The following is a 20517-nucleotide window of genomic DNA, read 5'->3' on the forward strand; positions in this document are numbered from 1 at the left end:
TGTGTATGGTTTTATATATATAACATATAAATGATACCTTTTTAAATTAAAAAAAATGACTTGGAATTATTAGCCTTTAAAGGACTTGGGAAAAGATCTATGGAGAAAGGTAAGTCATTTGATTAGTTTGTCACGGGATAGTTAATTACAAGATTAATTTTTTATATTAATGTTGTATAAAATTGATATCAAAATAGTGGTAAGACCACTAACGGAATTGTTCATATTCAACTAGACACGGAATTATTTCCATCCAATGAGTTAATACATAGATTGAAAAAAATATGCTAAACAAGGAATTAGTAATACCAGAACTAATACAAGCATTATTTTCTCTTGTTGCTGGGCTTGTATGTAATGGATTAAGCTGTGCTTACATTCAATTTTCATTCAGGAAGTTTGGCTATTCGAATCGAAACAACAAAGGACTGACTGAATCTCAAAGTATAGTAAAAGTAAACAAAATAATCCTGTTTTCTGAGTAACATTCTCGAGAAGAAACATGCAAAAAAAAAAGAATGCCCCCTCTCTGTATCTCCACATAGTATTTCTACTTGGTGTAAACTGTACTCCAAACCCCCCAAAATAATACAACAGACAACTCTAGACTCTGAGACCAACCATTTCCAGAGCCCAAGCACTGAAGATCCATTCCACAAAATTGGATCCGCCAGGCAGTTGGAAGAAGGAAAGAAAACTAATAAGCTAAGGAGAAGCATGCCCTCATAAATTTGATAATTTCTCGGTAAACCAATCTAAAAGACGCTTCATTTTCAGTGAAAGCTCTCTGTTTTTGGCAAAGTAAGCCTCACCATTTGCTATCATCACAGAGAAATCATGCTTCATTGCTTTCAAGCTTCTATAATAGTTGTTCTCTAACCTTAACCGGATTATTTCAGGTGATAGAGGAACAGGGAACCTGCAAAGGGCAAATCATTTATCGTGTTGGGTCCATTAATAATTGTGCATGCCAAGCGAAAAAGTTATTATAACAAAACATCCCCCCCACCCCCCAAAAAAAAAAAGGAGGAGGAAATTGAAACCCCTGCAAAGTATAAAGAGAATATAATAAAGAGGAACATAAGAGGCAAACTTCTAACTTCTTATCTTCTCTTTTTAAGGGAGGAGGGAGGGGGGAAATCTGAGTACGATATGGAATTTCTTCAACTTCTTCAAAGTTCAAAGAAACACAATTAATTTAAAAAGAGTACCTATTCATGAAGTCCAGTTTCACAGCAACATGTTTCAATTTTAGAATCCCAAAGTTATCCTGTAACATGCATAACAGGGTCAGCTCTGATGCTTTGACCTACAAAGTTCAATTGTTAATTTAAGGCAAGACAATTTAAAAGATTGAAACCTGATTTCTGCTTGCTGACTGCAGTAGTTCAGTGACAGATGACAACACTCTATTTTTGCTTTCCAAGTCAAGTTGAGGTTGCTCCCATGAACTATCTACATCATGTAGTTCCCAGGGACTCTGAGGATGGGGTTCTACTTCACCTTCGTATAGGATACCACATCTTTCCCATGGACTATCAGGAAACTGGTCAGACTTGGCTTTCACTGAAACTACCTCACCTACCCACCACTTACCACCTTGCTCACTCTCATCCTTCCACCAAACCAGACACTTATCTCCATACGACCAATTTCTCTCCATTGCAGTCTCATACCTTGATCTCTCAATTAGAAAGTCAGGGAAGTTGACTAGTTCGGGCAGTGTAAGCTTAAACTTCTGTCCAGAGACAGGGGAAGAGGAATCTATGAATTGAAGTGTAACTTTACAGCAGCTCTCACCAGAGCCAGGAAGAGTTGCATATGAAAGATGTTTTACCAAGCAAATTTCCACAGCTTGGACTGCAGCTGCATTCTTTGTCCAAGGACCAGGCTCTGATGAATCACTATATTCTATATATTCTTGATGCCCCTAATGTCAAGAAATACCAAGTGTAAATCAAATAAAGCTTAATGACTCGATTTGGAAATCACTAATGCAACAAAGAAAATATTACATGAAAAAACAAAATGCGGTAAAAGGAAAGAAGAGGCAATGATTAACCAATAGAAACTAAATAATGCACCTGTCGGAAGTACACTACTTCATCACCTAGCTGAGGAATGTAGCGGTAACCCTCTTCACGCTCTGACAATAGCAACCAATTCAGTTTTTTCACTGCCTCATTCGAGCTCATTCCAGATGAAAAAATATTTTCATCCCTGGAAGAACCCTCTTTAGTGTTTCTAGATGACCGGCACTTGAACACATTACTTGAAGTCCATCCTAATGGCGGAGAACCAGTAGCCTTCTTGGTTAGCTTTTCGGTGTTTCTTGATGAACCTACAGCTACATGGCTCTCTCTTATTTTTAGGTCATCTTTCCCGAATGCTGCGTCTCTTGACATTGCAGTAAATCTTAAGGATCTCTTTCTACGTGCTGCATCAGTCGCGGCATGAGGGAATTCAGAACCTGTTTCGTTATGATCATTACAAGCATTAGAAGCACTTTCACAAATATCATGACTGCTACGTAAACCGCTTCTAGATCCATGAGACTTGTTTCTGCCAACAGAATCATCCATCAGTACACCCCAATGCAAATTCTGACTGAATCTATCAGGGCCATTACCTGTTTCTGGAACTTGGTTTTGTTCCAAATGGGAAAAGATTTTAGATGTTGATTCATCTCCACAATAAGCATCTGTAGGAGGATTAAACTCAGAATGAGTTTGAGACTCCCTGGACATTTTCTTTGATTTTATCTTTATTATGGTTGGCTTCACTCTAGGTTTGAGGTTTACTTCAGGATTGTCATCGGTGGTAGTCAACTTGTTTGCACCAGGACCAACACCTATTTGCTGCAGCTGATGACTGGGTGATGATGACAAGTGCAATAATGAAGAACTTTTAGCAACTCCTGAGAAACACAGTGCATCTCCAGGACCATTTCCAGCCAGCAAACTGCTAGCCTCAGATTGTCCCAGATTCGTTTGAGCCTCGGCCATTAAATTATCGGCCAGAGCCAGATTTTGGAAATCTGGACCAGCAGAAGGTTTTCTATCGACTTGCTCATTTAAAACATCTTTGGCCTCCTTGTCATTAACCATATGTTCAGTTTTACTGTATTTCCCAAACAGCTTCATGCCAATCTTGTCTGCAGAGGATGATCCTGGCTCCTTTAACCTTAGGTTCACCACATTATCTTCAATTATCTCTTCACCAGCTTGAGAAGAACATGGCTTATCAGCTTGATCACCACACTGAGCTGCAGTGTCTTTTGATAGCTCAAGCTTATTAGCATCACGGATTTTCAATTTCAGGACCAATCTCCTTTTGTTCTCGCCGTTTGTCAGAGGTTCAGTGGATTTAGGAGGCACATCGATAGCTCCACCTGTTGGATAGCTCCGCGGTGTGCTTGTCAGTTTGTCATCAGATGCAATATTCTGATCGCTTGACCAACATTCTAATGATTCAGTTTCCAATGAATCATCCTCAGAGCTAGCTTCATCTTCATCATCTGAAGAAATGTCATATTGCTGATATACAATTTCAGGATGTGCAGCTCCATGGTGAGATCTGAATGACTTTGGTTTAGATGACTTCCTTTTAGTGGTAGCTTTCTGCCCATTTCTTGATTTCCTAGTTCTAAGACTTCTACATGAAGTGCCAACATCATCATCCTTAACTTTCTTCCTAAGACGCCTTCCAGATGATGCGGCTTCCACCTGAAAAAGATGCAAATGTTGCTCAGCCAGGGTAAGCAAATAGGTAATTTGTTTGTGAATGTAGATGCTTACTTCTGATACAGATATTTTCCTTTTTGATCTGCGTAGGCTATCTTTCCGACTCCGTCTCATCTTCTGTTCTTCACTACATACTGAACCACTAGAAGAGCCGTCTCTTAAACATTCACGCTCTCCTTCAGCAGAAAGCTCTTCATTCATATTATATTCTGAATCAGTCTCATCATTCAGAATAACATTATCTGGCTCCCAGAAAAGGGTATCCACAAACTCCGGCAGTGGTTCAGCTATTATATCCAAGTCAGCCACTGGTAAAACCTGGTATCCTAGGCCCAAACCACCGTCTGTGCCTACAGAAAATTTAATTGAAGAAGGACGCCACTCGGTACCCAGAGCTCCTAGGCGGCGGCGCTGGTACGTACTCTGATATGGTTCAGGATATGGAAGCATACCTAGTATTCCCATTATCCATGTTTGGAAGAAAAAAAACATTTATTACCATCTTCTAGAAACTGACCAAAAAAGAAAAAAGAACGAATGACGAAAGCAACGAATATCTACTTGCATCACAAAGAAGATCTTGCATGTTCCTCCGATATGGAGCTAACTGTGTCTCCTGCAACAGTAAAAAATGCCTGTTGTTCATAACTTAAAAAAACTTGGAAAACTTATACAAGATGGAACAGCTGTAGGTAGCTGACAGATAGGCCCATCCATGTATTACCCAGATAAGTTTGATATGAAATTTCTCAAGTAGTAAAAACAAATGATAGAACTTAAAAGTGGTAAAGAATAAATCTTTTAACTCTCTTCGTCACAAAAACATGACCTAATTCTTTTTTTTTTTTGCATGACCTACTTTAACTATAGAGATTAACAGTAATTTTTTTGGAAAGATAACTAAACGGATTTAGATACAGTGTAACAGTTCAAACTTGGATTAATCATTTGAAAAGATTTCATACAAAGTCTTAAATAATGTCAATGATATTATTTTTAATGGGATGGGTGGAAAAAAGAATGACATCAAGGAAATAAATTTTGGAAAGGACAAAAAAGAAAAATGTGTCATAATCCTGAATTGACGGAGTGAACTAGTATGCCAAAACTAAAGGTACCTGATCAAGAACATTCCCCTGCACATCCTGGATAAGGGGCCGGTAATCCCCAAGGAAGAACTGTTGAAAGTTATAGCCTCAAGATCGCATACAGTAACTGTAAACTACTTAAAACAATGATGAGAATGAAAGAAACCGCCTCATATACCTGATCATATTTAGCATCCTTTTGAGACTCGCCTTGGCCTGTATTTAATAAATATATTTGTCCAACATCATCAGAAAGAACAATTGATGTTCCATCCCTTTTCACAAAGAAACAGCACATCCAACACAAATAAGTAACTTCGACATTTCAAATAAAGCAAAGAGCATTTGCACCAGTTAGCAAATCTAATGGGAAATGGAACTGAATGAGTAATTAATTCTGAAGCCATGATAGGATTGGTGTTCTTCTATGACCCCAAATCAGGAAGCTCTGATGATGTCTAAAATTTGAAGTACATTAAGGAATCACCATTTATATACACAAACAAACTTTATAAGTCAAATATCAAAGATACATGAAATATTATTATGTCCTCTTTAAATTACTTACTGTGAAAACTTTCCATCAACCAACTTAAAGCGTCCTATATCATATGTGCGGATGGGGATCCCCTCCCATATCTGGAGATAGAAATAGCAAGAGTTCAACAAATGGAAATACCTGTGTAAAAGGATGTGATACAATAATCAAAAGAACCAGAAACCTACATCCCACAGGATGGTTTTCCCATCATAACCAGCACTCATTGCGATTCTGGGGTTGAAAGGATGAACATCCAGAACATATGTCTGCAAGAGTCGAACACAAAGTGTCAATTACACCAGCTATAAGTTTTTCAATAGGTGTGGATGGAGTGAAGGGGTGGAGGAGTCATATTAAGAATAGTACCGGAATTGAGTGACTAACATTTTTTAAAGTTTATTATGACCAAGAAAGTGAAAATAAACCACCCTAAAGAATTGCATGACTCTTTTATAGTGCCTGACCAAGAAATTAGACAATGGTGGAAGCAAGAGAGAAAGAAATAACCAGTGAACACATGCAACGAAATGGAGCTTAAGTGGAAGTTTCTCAAAAATATCTAACCAAGATGACACGTGAAAACATATAACCAGCCTAAGCAAGCATTTTGAAAAAAAAAACTCAGAAATATCAGCCTAATCATAGTCAGATAACTTACAGACTGTGCGTGACCAGTCAAGGAGTGCACCAAGCTACCATCACTAGCATTCCAAACACAAATTCGGCAATCTGCATAAGTTCACCTTATGAGTTGAAAATCTCAAATTCAAGCACCATAATTTCTCTGCTTCAACAAAAGGAACATAATTTGAATTCAGTCATTCACAACCCCAAATGGAAGTATTTTCCTTTCTAACAGGAACCAAGAAGACCTTGATTTCAAAACCCACGAAGTTGGAGTTTGACATTCAACGAGTAGGAAGAACATGAACCAATTTTGTGTTGTTAGCCTTGCAGGTGCTTAGGAAATTCGCACTTCTACGTGTCCAGTTTGCCAGGAATTGACTAGTCGCACACATGGGAAAACAAGAAAAACACAAGATCCATTCAGATATGACTGGACCCTCGGCAATCGAGGAAATATCTGATCTAATTTCCGATACTGGGTAAGATTCACCGGCCACTAGACATAGCACATAAGCTAACAGTAGCATGAATGGAACAGGAACTATTCAACCAAGTTTCCCTGCATGTGGCTCATCCATGATAATTTCTTCGGAATTGTGTGAACTAGCGGACGATCACTAAGTGGGGATGCTTCCTAGCTCCTTTGATGAATGATGAAAATATACTGGGAAGTCAATCTACAACTTCTAAGCCATGTTAGATTCGTGCTATACTTAATAGCTCATGAGGAATAACCCTCCATAAGGCACCCCAATTATTCTCAGCTCACACCATTTTTCTACTTGCAGTAGAAAATAAGTTTCCTAAGCATTTCTTTCAAAACTTTCACATGACTGCATTATTTCTTTTTTTCTTTCAACCATGGCTGCATTACCCTGATGGGGGTAAACTTAAGCCCATGCCAGGCACCAACATGTCTTAGAATAGTATCAACTTGACATCGGTTTCCTATGTTTAAATATCTTGAAACTACCTCAAATGCACTTTAATTACAATTTACCAACCAAATATTCCAACAACTTATTACCTATTCCAACACAGACTTCTCTGGATGCAAACCAGAAAAAAGATTTAACATGAAGTTGAAGGTCATTATACAGTAGTTATGACATACTTGCTAGAACTAAAAGTTCGATAGGGTGCGTGAAAAAAGGGAAAAGTTTGGGCTTTTAAGGCAACAATAAATCTGTAACGTAAGAAAATATCCATACCACCAGTATTCGCTGTCAATATCATCCTGATTTAATTTGGTTCCATTATAACATAAATAAAATTTATTTATTAACTCATTATCAGCATGAGTTATTCACTACTGTCATGAGAAACGCCTACTAACCAGGCTTGTGAATGTGTGTCATGCCTGTTGAGCATCATCTTTAATTACTGTATAGTAGGTCAACAACAAGATGTTTCAATTCACAAAGACCAAACTATTATGGGCAAGAAATGAAACTTTCATCCCATAATCATATTTAAAATAGTTTTAACCAAATAAAAGTACAAATTAATGCATTTGAACTAAATATGCAATTAAGATAAAATACCCATGATAGCAGCCAGTACAAAGCGATTATCCAGGCTCCACACTATCATGTTAACACCGCGAGGAGTAGGGCGAAATCTCTGCCGTGGCCCTCCTCGAGGAGGCTGTGGTGGCATTGGTGGAGGAGGAACTTTAAGATGATATGCCTTACCCCAAGAACGTCCATGTTTTCCCTGAACAGATTAGAACATTAATAGTCAGAAAGAACCAGCACAGAGAAATGTCTCAATACTGTAGGTCAGTTAGACTTGGTCCCAATTTACAGATGTAACGGTGTGATGAATTAGTGTCTAACACCTCGAGTAAAGCAGAGCATACATTCTGTAGTATCCCTCTAAAAACATACAGGCATAATTTTGTGCATGTATTCATTCTCTTATTTCTCACAAAAAGAAACCAAATTTTGAAGTCAAGAACTTACATGGGACGACTTGCGTGGTTTTGGGGTCCAAATAATTGCACTTCCGTCACGGGAACAAGTGACAATGTTGTCATGGCTAAACCTGAAAATTGTGTTTTAACAAGCATGATCATTTACGCAAGTTAACACAACTTTATCCATCAAACAGGTTGACCAACCAAACTCTACTTTATGTTCAACCATGATTAACTATAGCTGATAAGAAGGATATAGTGCCATTTAAATTTTTTATTGGTATTAGGATCATTTGAAATAATTGGAACAAGGAAAAAAGATGTTCACAAACCAAGAATTCCTAAATTTAGGAATGCAGTCCTCCACAATGGAATCAGAAGTTGAAGATCGTGAAGCAACTGCACAGCCACTGCACAAAAGAATAGAAGGTTAGATAATGATGAACACGTTTAAGGGTGACAACATGACTGCACCAACCTGAACTGTACATAGTTGACATCATTTTCGTGACCAGATAATGTATCTATTTCATGATTTAGCTCCTCGGGGTGATCTGGGGAGAATTTACAAGCACTCCAGACCTGAAGACGGATAATGTTTGTGATTCCATACAATCTCATCATCCCATTAACAGAAAATACACTGAAAAGTCAAAATGCACCAAAAACTTTCACATTCTTAACATTTCTTGCATACTTCATACGGTAAACTCTATGTTTAACCGTTACTGGAAATTTCTTATTGTTAGGTTGTCAAACATGTGTTATGCCTTAAGTAAGCTAAACATTAATTAGAGGACTTTGATAAAGAAGCTCAGAACATCTCTTGTATCAGTCCGATCCTAAGAAGACTGATACAATATTACCTTACCAAAAAAAAGGTAAACTATGCTAAGAGCTTATTGACAGGAAACAAAAAAATCTCATATCCCTGCTATCTTATAATGAAGATTTGACAATGTTATAATAGAGCATAACGTTTGATGCTTGTCCATACCCTTGCTAAAGTATCAGAGCTGCCAGTGACAAAGACAGTTCCATTGGCATTGTATGCACAACACAAAATTTGATGGCTATGCGATGTATTACTTGAGGACTGAAGGTTGGTTGCTGCGGTACCACTGCTCCTCACTGCATAAAAATAAAATCCACACAGAGACTCGCCAACTAACAGCACAAACATTATCAGACAAATAACTTGTTCTCAGCTAACCTGAAACGTTATCCTTTGGTCTTGGCGAGTAAACACGTGGAACACATTGAGAAGACCTAGCATCCCAAATGCGACAAGTTCCATCATCTGAGGACCTACCAGTAGGAAACAAAAACCCGAGGGAAGGAAGTCACACATTTATAAAGCAAGTTACCATAAACCCCATAATACTTAGCAAGAAACTTTAACAGACACGAAAATAGATAAAAATGATTTCTGTTAATTGTACAACCTAGTGTAAAATCTTTACTAGGTTTCTTGTATTTTAACCCTCTTTATTCTTTGTACACCTTAGTCTAAGGCTTCCATATCTTCATCTAATGCTTTGAGTTGGCCACTAACTCAAAGGAAGTTTTATAGAGGAATTAAAAAATAAATTATAAGAAAAAACTTAGTACATTTATCTTTTGCTTTAAGCCTTTAACATAAATATAAAAACATGCACGACCAGCACACAACTTCACATAATATGTTCAAGAGTCTCTTAAAACGAAAAATTGTGATGTAAGATTTCCACTATTATGAAGAGCAAACAGCTATATATAGTGGCAATATACCATAACCAGACAAGAGCACAATTTTGTGTAATATTTTAGGAGCCATTTGCGATCAATTGAAACCTGTGTATAGGTGTCTCTATAATTATCGAATATACAAAGTACCACATGGTAAAAGAGGAAATAAGGTAATGACTACAAGACCTTGCTGTGGAGCATGTTCAGAGTGGAAAGGATGAGCCTGCGGGAGGGGCTTATAGGATCTAACACCTGAAGGAAGAGAAGGAGAAGTAGAGCAAGCGAAGTAGCTCCTTTTTTGCTTTCCACATAAGTGAACGTAAAAGTGAGAAACGGGAGAGCATCTGAAGAAGTAGAATACTCTTTTGTATAGATATTTGATGAAGTATTCAAAAATGTAGAGGCATCTGAATGCACAAGGATAATTGCAGATAGTCCTTGTGCCAGAATCTTCTCCCCATTTCATTCTGGGGATATAGATTAGTGGAACATTTTTATTTTTGCATATTTTTGGAGTGTTGTTGATAATCAAGTCATTGTTGATTCTTTTTCATGCAGTTATTGCTGATGACTAGATGAATTTGTAGAGAATCATGATTTGTTGTAAGATTCTCTACCTTTTGTACACACCTCGTAAGCAGTATTTGCCATCACATCACTAAAATTTGAACTATAATCTCATAGAACAGGGACAACAAAAGAATATAAAACCACTCACAAAAAGAACAATAAATTTAAATCCTAGAATAACTAGCTTACTAATATACTATAGGTACAGAGCACCTAGTTCCCATCAAATTACAGGTATGGATTAGACCACAAATTTTCCTTCAATTTCTTCTGCTATCATGTTAGCTTCTTCTATGATATTACTCCCTCCCTCCAAAATACATGGCCTAATTTGATCCAATGTAGAGATCTCAAGAAAATGTTTGAAAAGATTATTAAACCAGTGTATCAAATAATGGTCCTCATAAAAATTGTTTGAAATGTGAAAAAACTAAAAGGTGAAGCAATTAAAAATAAAAAAAGATCAGCATAGGCCTGTTGTTTTTCCACTTATCTTTTTTTTTTAATTATGATGGTGTCCCATCTTGCACGCACCTCGACTATTCTACCAAGTACCTGCTACCTCACATCAGCATAGGTTGTACCAGATAGATCTGTCCACCACGATTACAGATGTGAAGAAACACATTTTATGGTTTTCGTTCTCCACTATCTATTGACTTCAAAGATATCCCAACTAAAGGTCATGATCAAATATCTTTAGCCCAACTCTCAGAACAAGATACATATTGGGAGATTATTGACTGAATTAGACTGTGTACCAATGACAAAGAAACTGGTCCTGATGGGTTTCCAATGAGCTTCTACCAATCCTTTTGGGATCTGGTCAAGGTAGATATCATGAATACCTTACATCACTTCCATTCTCATCCTGTGTGTGAAAAGAGCTTCAATGCTACTTAGAGGGTGTTAGGATTAACTTCTTTTAAGTGTTTTTTGGCTTTTAAGCTCTTTTCTTATTTTTTGTGGTGTTTGGGAAAGATAAAAAGTGCTTTTAAGCACATACTTTTAGGTCAAAAAGTATAAAATTAAGCTAAAAGACAAAAAAATGGATATTCTGAGCTGATGGTTTTTAGCTTTTAGCATATAAGCTACTTTTAAAAAGTTAATCCAAACACCCTCTTACATTCCCCTCATACCTAAGAAGATAGGAGCTTCAGAACTCAGGGACTTCAAACCTATTAGCCTCATAAGTGGAGTCCAAAAGATCATTGCTAAATTATTGGCAGAAAGATTGAAAAAAGCAGTGTGTAAACAGGTTAACAACCATCAGATGCCATTCTTCAAAGAAAGACAGATTACATATACTCCTCTTATAGGTGTTATGAGCAAAGTAGACATAGAAAAGGCTTTTGACCATGTCAACTGGGATTCTCAAACAGATGGGCTTTGGTGTGAGGTGGTTGAAATGGATTGGACTTTGTATCAAAATAGCCAGGTTCCTGATTCTGGTAAATGGAGAACCTATTGGTTTTTTTCCTTCTTAAAGAGGACTGAGACAAGGTGACCCTCTTTCACCTTTCCTTTTCACTATTGACATGGAAGGCTTCAACAGCATGATGAGAATTGCAGTCCAGAAGAAATGGTTGAATGGCTTCGGGATAGGCAACAGGTTGGGTGAAGACATGGAAATTTGTCACTTACTCTATGTTGATAACACTGTCATCTTCTGTGATGTTGCATTTGAACAAAATTGCTACATCAGGATGATTCTCTTAGCATTTGAGGCTACTTTTGGACTCTGTGTAAATTCGAGAACGAGTGCTCATTCCCCATCAATGAGGTGACACATATGGAGGGACTGGTTAGCATTCTGGGATGTAGGATAGATCATGACTTACCAACAACCTACTTGGGCATGCCTTTGGGCAATGAGCACAAGGAGTTAGAAATATGGGACAGGATAGTGGGAAAAATAGAGAAGAAGCTCTCAAAATGGAAATTGCAATACCTTTCATTAGGAGGAATATTAACTCTGATAAGCTCTGTTCTGGACTCACTGCCAACACATGTCATGTATTTATTCCCAATCCCTTCTAAGGTGGAAGAAAAGTTAGACAAATTAAGAAGAAATTTTTTGCGGTTGGGAAACAAGGAAGGCAAGGGTTACCATCTGGTCAAACAGAAGACTGTTCAACTAAACAAAGAAACTGGTGATCCAGGCATCTGGAACCTGGCACTTCATAATGAGTACCTAATGATGAAATGGTTATGGAGATTTGTTGACGAGGAGCAAGCACTTTGGAAGGAGGTCATCCAGTCTAAGTATGGGCAAATCAGTCACTGGTGGTGACAACTACATATAGTGTCTCAATATGGAAGTCCATCAAGGCCCTATGGTTTTTCAGATCATTTTGCTACAAGATTGGTAATGGCAACAAAATTTCCCTTTGGAGGGATACCTGGAATGGTCAGGAGTCCTTGATGAATTCCTATCTAGCTTTGTTCTCTTTATACAGCAATCGTAACAATTGGTCCCCTCAAGGGTGGAATATCTGTTTCAGAAGGCATCTAAATGACTGGGAGGTAGATATGCCGGCCAGGATGGCAAGGATGCTCCAAGACATTGGTAGTTTCAAAGGTATCAATGTGAGCCCTGATACTATCATCTGGAAACATGGGAAAGATGTCAAATTCACTGTAAACAAGCTATACAGGAAGAGTATACTGAAGAATCCAGGTTGCTAGATAGGGCCATTGAGGCAGGTTCGGAATAATCGAACTCCAACATAAATTTTGTGCTTCCCTTGGCAGGTGACCAGGAAAGCTTGTCTGACACATGAGAGTCTAAAAAGAAGGGGGGTGCAATTTGCATCCAAATGTTTCTTGGGCAATAAACAGAGGAGACAAACAGCCACATTTTCTTACACTGCAAAGTCACTTCTCAGCTTTGGTCCATCTTCTTTAGTCTCACACAAACCCAGTGGTCAGTGCCAGAGCATACAGCAGACCTTCTGAGCTGCTGGATCAGGAGAGGGGGAAGCAAAAATCAAACGAAATGGTGGAGAATAATCCCAGTATGCATATGGTGATGGACAGTGTGGAGAGAGAGAAATGTGAGATGCTTTGAGGATAAATTTGTGGAACTGCATCACAACCCATTATTTTTAGTGTAAAGGAGAACTTGTAATGATGAATTCAAATAGTAGTTTTGTTAGGCTCATTGTAATTAGCATTTTGGTCACAATTTTTGGAGGTTGCCAGCATAACATACCATTAATGCTGAAGAATACAACATTACCAGTTCTTTTTTTTTTTTTTAAATCAAAAGGGGAAAGCCGAACCAAATATTTATTTCATGAGGAAACAAGTTGAGTACCAACTCACATTGAGATGGAAGCTCCTAAGGTTCTACCAAACACAAGACACGCCAAATAGTAAAGCAAGGGGACATAGCATGGCTACTACGTAAAAGGGTCAATTAGTTGGTTTTACTAAATCGCCTCAGTGAAACAATCTAAACATCCAACCCCAGACGTCAATACAACATGTAGAGTGGATCAAAATATTATGAATTTATTTGGGAACCCTTAAATAAACAATGACAAGTGTGTTCTCTAACATCCTCGCACACGTGTAACCCATTCTAGCTATATGCGTGGATTGTAGACTTCTTTTTTTCCTTTTTTTGTCTTTAATAGGCACAACAAGTTGCGGAGTGGATGTAGAGGCTAGAGCAAAGTTATTGGCGCAGCTGAATTGAGAGAAAGTGCAGGAATCCTAGAGGGACTCGATGGGCTGAGTAGAGAAAGATGTTTCGAGCAATACAGAAGGTAGAGATTCTGATATGATAGATGTCACAGGACCCTTCTAATAGGAGATAGAATATAGCTATGATTTTTTTGCTCTTTTGAAATCGGTATAGATGGCCCTAGCACAGCCTGTGTGCTACTTATAAAACATGCTACCATTCTCAAAAATACGAGGTAGAGTGATGATGGTAATAGAGTAGGTAGAGAGCAATTTCCTTGGAGACTCTTGTACATCCAATGAGGGACAAGTCTGTTTCCTAACAACCTCCATTTTCTCAAGGGTGGACCAGAATGGACCACAATCAGTTTAGTACAAGGTTCCACAGAAGTTCTGGAGATGCTAAAATTCAAGAAAAAAATTAATATTACCATGAAAGGACAAGGAAGCAAATAAACATATAACGTGAAAGGGACACTGGAGGTAGGGCATGATGATCCTGGTGAAAAACTGGGAGGAAGTCCCGTACCAGTTAAATTTCAACATGAGGAATGATATTCAAGAAGGTAGGGAAGTGACAAGAGGGGGTTGCTCAGATGGTAAACACCCTCCATCTTCAAACTTTAGGTTGTGGGTTCGAGTCACCAAGGGAGCAACAAAAAGCAGGAGCATCTAGGGAGGGGTAAAAAAAGGGTAGGGAAGCTTATCGCTTGGTGATGTCCACTTCAGTTAAGAAGACTGATTATGATGAAGCAACAAAAACTTTAAAACACAGCAATTTGGATGCCGAAACCATATAGACAAAGGTGGAAGGGTACACAATGCCTCACCATAGATAATATCAGATACGTCAAAAGGCAGATTTGGAATGCCAAAGAGCTAAAGCTTTTGTTGATTTTCGGGAGTGAAAAGTTGGAGCCAGTGAAGAGAAGAAATGGAGCTGTTTATGTCAACTGAAGGATATATAACCTCTCTCTTAAACAGAGTGCTATTCTTTTTACATTTTCTACCTCAAGACAGATGGTATCACACAAATTGCTAGAATAGCTTTTACAGATGTATTGTCACTAATTAATTGACTACATGAGGAAAAAGACAACATTCATTGAAAAAGGATTCATTAGACAAACAAAACTAGCAAAAAGGGGTGAGATTGAGGCATCGAATGAAGTTCATTTCTAAGTTTAAGGGGCCACTTGGCCATGCAATTTGGATTTGAAATTTGAAGGTTTTGGTTTAAAATTTGTGTTTGTTTATGACATTTGAACAAAACTCCAACTTCATTTTGAATTTTGATTTCAAATTCACCTAAAAGGCTTCAATTGCTCTTAAATTAAAACCTGACCCATAAGCTTATATTTTGCAAATAAAGACCCATACTTTAAATTTTGTCAAAAAAGACTCATGATCGATGTAAAGAGATTGTTTGTACCATGTGGTAAAATTATAATAAAGAATAGCTAGTAACTAATATTAATTTATTTATGAGTTAGTTGTCAAAACCACACCTGATCTATCACATTTACGCGAGTTTCACACCTCAACTATCAATTGTTCCCTTTTCGTACTCGGACTATCTCCATCTATTCTTTTTCCTACTTGAACTATGACCTATGCATTAGAACAACCTCAAATCTGACTAGGCCAACTATTACTTGTTTCTTTTCCTACATGAACTATCATATTCATGTCCAAACACCTACTAAATATTAATTGTAAAACTAGAAAGATACAAAACCACAATCACCCATGCAGCAGTCGTGTCTCAGAGTACAAAGATACTCCACAAATTTTGTTTTTTTGGCAACTTTTAAAAATGTAAGATCCACCGAAGTGGGTAGCCTTAACCGGATGTGTCTGGTAACAGGTAAAGCCCCAAGGCGTTTCCCATCCCTGTCGGGGGAGATGCCAACCATCTATCCTTTCTAGAACACTCCATAAGCCACATTTAATCTGTATGGCTTAATCAAATAGGGCTAAATCTCTTACACATAATAATGCATCATGTCCCTTCAAAGAGAAAGGAGCAACAATAAGGATCAAGGCTTAAAGGTAGCTTACGATAGAAGCTGATACACAGAGCTAGTTTTTGGAGTAAATGCGATGGCAGTAACAGCTCCAGTGTGACCACGCAAAACTGAAATAGGTAATCCATCTGGCAAGCGCCACTGAAGTACAGAGAAAGTAGATAAGCTGCTCACTCTTCAACAGAGGAGATCTTCAAGCCCAAAATTATAACTCTTCAAAGAAAGCAAGAAGATATCTCTGTCAAGTGGTAGGAGAATCTTACAACTCGAATGCTGTAGTCATTTGATGCAGATGCCACCAAAGCATTGTTTGAACTGACAGCTAAATCAGTGATGTCACCCTATTAGCATGACAAGCAAATAAGTGTACAAACGAAGAGTAACTATTCATAAGGAAGAGTTAAAATTGAGGACACTATTGGGAGCATATCTCAATGAACTTACTTCATGTCCTCGGCAACTAGCCAGGCATAATCCAGTTTCCATTGACCAAACCTTGACGAGGCGATCATCAGAACCAGTAATCACATATCTTCCTGAGCGATCAAATATTGCTACACAACAGAGAATAGGCAGAGAAATTGAGCTGAAGGTTCGCATGTCTTCTTGACAGACAACCCTTTATATCTCTAATTGAGCTGAAGGTTCGCATGTCTTCTTGACAGACAACCCTTTATATCTCTAATATGATAAACCTTAAAAGCTATTGAATGTAGCTACGATTTAAGAAAAAAGAAACAGCTACCTTTACTATTAGTGGCATTCAATTTCTGGAATATTAGGTATAGCTGAAAAAGTGTGTTTTATTGAGCATAAATGAAATCCCTGAACGAGAACCCATTTTGAGAGAAGAACTTTTAAGTGCCTATATACAATAAGAGTTTTAAAGTTGTACCACAATAAACAGCATCCCTATGTCCCCTTAGTTTCTTTATGTTTTGCATCTTTTGGACCATAGTTGACGGCTTTGCAACAGCATAACTTGCAAGACGGATAGATGGAGCACGATGATGTTTTGGGAAACCTCCTCCAATCTCTCTTAAAGTTAGACCATGCACCTGATTAGCCGGCATGTGTGGCCAACGGAGGTATGAAGGAAGGGATTGTGCTTGCTTATTGACTCTATTTCGCTCACCTGTTCATCACATATTCAAACTTAGACAAACAGAAAACCTAAAGTGGCAACAGAATGTATATGTCATGCTACTTAAGAGAGACAACATAAAAGGGAGAGGGACAATGTGCACAAGAGATCACAGTGCAAATGACCAAACAAGGGATGTTTGTGAAGAATTCGTAGTATGGAAGGCTTTCCTGGATAACTTTGCTCACTTGAACAAACTGATGAAAGGAATCATTCACGATCAAAGATGCAGAATACATGCCAAAGAGTTTTTAAAAAGTACCTGTAAGCTGTTTTCGCCTTTCAGTGAGACGCCTTATAAAGCCAAAGAAAGGCACAAATTCAAATGCAATACAATCCTCAAAATGCTACTCAGTAAATTGTGGCTTCTTTTTTTTTTGGTTAAAATACCACCAAAGATATAGTTTAAGTGATAGTGTATGTCAGTTTAAGAGTAGAGAGATAAAGTTAATCTTGTAATATGCTTGGATTCCTGTTAGTTCACTATCTGGTGACATGATATTGGAGAATTGTTGAGTAGTACAGGGAAAAGGTTTATGTAACTTTTGGCCAAAACGAGTACCAAAGCTATAGTAGTGCACAAGCCAGAACAGAGAGTAGGAAAAATAATCAAGGACAAAAGGAGTCGGTTTAAACCAAAAAAACAAAAAAGGAAAAAGAGAAATTGAGACATGCGAGGTCAATTTCCAAGAGAATATATATTAGATCTTAGACCTCATAAGACTACTTACAAGTCAAAAGAGAAAAAGGCCCAGATCCAAGTAGCGTGGGGACATCAGCAGCACCAGGGGAATCTCCCCCACCACATTGCAAAGGAGGACCCGAATTCAGCAGCAGTTGTTTAAGCAACTTTACTAAGTGATCTTTTTCAACATGAGGATACCTATCATCAGCAAACTAAAGGTTTAAACAACACAAGGAATCAAGAATATCAATTAACTATTTAAGCAGAAACAGATGGATATTGTGGCATGTTAACCAGGTCAACTTTCCCAGGAGCCCAGCAACCATTTTGAAAGCATCATTAAATATAAATAATTCAATTATAAATAAGCAAAAGGTTCTAGTGAGAAGGAATTATATAGTATAATAGAAAAGTGACAAATAATTGATTTTTTGGTTATAACAAAGAACTCATAATTGAGTCTTTAAAAGAAAGTTTAAAATCTATAGGACTCGATCAGAATAGCTTGACATTCTTTTCCAGAATTAAATTAATCATATATTTACATAAATTCATAAAAGAATTGAATAGATGTATCCAGGGAGATTTCTCTTTGAAGCAACTATTTCCTAGATCACATGTCGTCTTATTTCACAACTGAATCAATCTAAAACTTAAAGCGGAACAACTTCACATAAAGTGGGGCAGAGAGGACACAGGTTTCCCATATCTATTATTCTGTGGATCGAAAGATCCCCCAAAGAAGGTATACAAAGCTTGCTCAATACAACATGTTTGGACCTGATCTATTCTAAGTTGTCTCAGATGACAGATATGACAGTGATGAGGTTCAGTCGCATCACTGATGAGACTGGAGCTCAAAGCAAACACCAGCACACAAAAGTGCAGCAGACATATCTAATTTCAACAAGAAGAAAAACATGAAATATGTTTACAAGGCACACCTTAGGATCAGATCATCATAATTTAGAGGGAAAGAAATGTCATCGTCATCATCATCTCCACTGAGTACACCTTTTCTTGAATACCAAGCATGATATCTCCTAGGCAGAAGCTCATGTTCCAAAAGTTCATCACAGAATATTCCAAACGTTTTTCGGCACGGCCCAGATGACAAAAAATGCATAATCAGAAAATAAACTTCTCTGAGGTCAATATTTACATCCTTTATTGTGGCATGTTCAGCAAATCTCTCTTCTTCTTCGAAGAGAGATTTTGTGTATACCCTATTCAGGAAGCTTGTATGTGCCATATTTGATGATGAAGCACCATTTCTAGATGTACACTTCCCTGAATCCATCCTTTGTTAGCAAATAAACTCCCCACACTGAGTATTCCTCTTCAAAGAGCGAGATCCATGAATCTACATTCTCAAAAACTGAAATTAGAAAGCATACTCAATCATTTGCTAGGAAGTAAATGCAGAACTTCTCATAATTCATTAACACTTCATGAAACATATTCTAACCACCATGAACAAGCGCGCACAAAGGTCACTACACAAGGTCAAAGAACTTAGATATGATTCTTCCAAACATGTTATTGTAATGCAACAAAAATATGTGACAATAATAACAAGAAAGCCCCCCCCCCTCCCCCCCTCCCTCCTCTTTCATTTCAGCTTCCCGTTACAACTGCATGGAAGTTATAGGACAAAAGTCAAGTGGCTAATTACAAGTATCACACAACAAAATTAACACATGTGTGCACACTAGCAGTAAGTAAAAATGGTGAAGTCAGAATTGGGGCAAACAAACTAGTAAAACTCTTTAACTATTTCAAACCTATTTCAGGGGTATAGAAAAAAGGGAAAAGGGTAAAATTTACCCCTCTACTTTATTATACTGTTCAACTCTATCCTCCGTTATACTATCTTGCTAATATTACCCTCGAAGTTATGGAACTTATCAGATTTAACACCCCCACCCCCAAATTAACAGTTTCTTCCAATCTGGCCAAAATTACCCAATTAAATCCACGACCCACAGCCCACCAGACCCACATCAAATCACAACAAAAACTGAAAGTCTGAAACAAATCAGTCCCAGAATTGGACCAAACAGTCCCTAAATTGGACCAAGGCATTAGCAAAAAAATTGAACAAATCTCAACCAAAACTACACCAAAATCACAACCAAAAAATGAACCAAATTAGTCAAATTAGAATAAATGTGCTTTTGAATTTAATTTGCTTCAATTCTCAGCATTTAAAGAGGAAAAGCTTCCTAAGTTGATCTTCTTGGTTTTGAATTACAGTTGCATCTTTTACTATGAAATTCCTGCTGCAATCTTACTTCCTCAATAGATGTGAATTATTGCCCACTGTCCTGAAACCTCTCTGTGATTTGGTGAGCATATGAACCTCAACAATCTATGACACTCGATCAGCTTTTGTTTCTACTGCAAGAACAGGTATTCTAGTGGCTTGGAAATGGGGGAGGGGCTCTCTGTTCTGGGTTGAAGCCAGTGGCTATGGAGTTAGCTGGCGATATTTTTTCCAGAGGTCATGGGATTCACGACTGAGTTGCGGGTGGTTCATGGATCTGTACAGGAATGTGATATATGGAAGAAAGGGCATTCACATGATGGTGTTAGGGTGGTGATTGACGGTGGTGTTTGGTGGCAGAGTGGTGTACGGTGAGGCGAGGGCGACTGAAGGTGGTGCTCCATTTTTTACCAAAAATCTGCCTTCCCAGTGACCTCACCCTCCGTGTATCTGAGCATCGTCTCCTTCTATCCAGTGAATGTTCTCTAAA

The 20517-nt window shown here is 37.9% G+C and overlaps 1 protein-coding gene and 1 non-coding gene across 2 annotated transcripts; both read right to left on the minus strand.

Moving 5' to 3' along the window:
* Positions 1-442: 442 nt before the first annotated feature.
* On the minus strand, positions 443-20178 carry LOC125810634 (uncharacterized). The gene is made up of 24 exons (XM_049490104.1): positions 20056-20178; positions 18706-19124; positions 17808-17959; positions 16828-17067; positions 16377-16486; positions 16196-16273; positions 15967-16073; positions 9131-9225; positions 8915-9048; positions 8396-8499; positions 8250-8327; positions 7964-8045; positions 7544-7715; positions 6031-6101; positions 5558-5638; positions 5400-5470; positions 5010-5106; positions 4862-4921; positions 4305-4359; positions 3798-4195; positions 2085-3725; positions 1361-1930; positions 1212-1270; positions 443-919 (listed from the first exon to the last, which is right to left on the minus strand). The coding sequence occupies exons 2-24, from the start codon at positions 19059-19061 to the stop codon at positions 724-726; spliced, it is 5007 nt and encodes a 1668-aa protein (XP_049346061.1). The 5' UTR covers positions 19062-19124; positions 20056-20178; the 3' UTR covers positions 443-723.
* On the minus strand, positions 15716-15839 carry LOC125810637 (U6atac minor spliceosomal RNA). Its single transcript, XR_007441880.1, has one exon. It is a non-coding gene; the product is annotated as a U6atac minor spliceosomal RNA (small nuclear RNA).
* Positions 20179-20517: the final 339 nt, after the last annotated feature.

This window comes from Solanum verrucosum, unplaced genomic scaffold (assembly GCF_900185275.1).
Source record: "Solanum verrucosum unplaced genomic scaffold, falcon-dt-bn FXZP01000118.1, whole genome shotgun sequence".
NCBI lineage: Eukaryota > Viridiplantae > Streptophyta > Magnoliopsida > Solanales > Solanaceae > Solanum > Solanum verrucosum.

Excerpts from the sequence above, each read along its gene's own strand:
- LOC125810634 (XM_049490104.1), bottom strand. The coding sequence starts at position 19,061 with ATGGATTCAGGGAAGTGTACATCTAGAAATGGTGCTTCATCATCAAAT. Across the intron at positions 7,716-7,963 it reads AACCACGCAAGTCGTCCCAT|GGAAAACATGGACGTTCTTG; the intron begins GTAAGTTCTTGA and ends TAATCTGTTCAG. Across the intron at positions 6,102-7,543 it reads TGTACTGGCTGCTATCATGG|ATTGCCGAATTTGTGTTTGG; the intron begins GTATTTTATCTT and ends GAACTTATGCAG.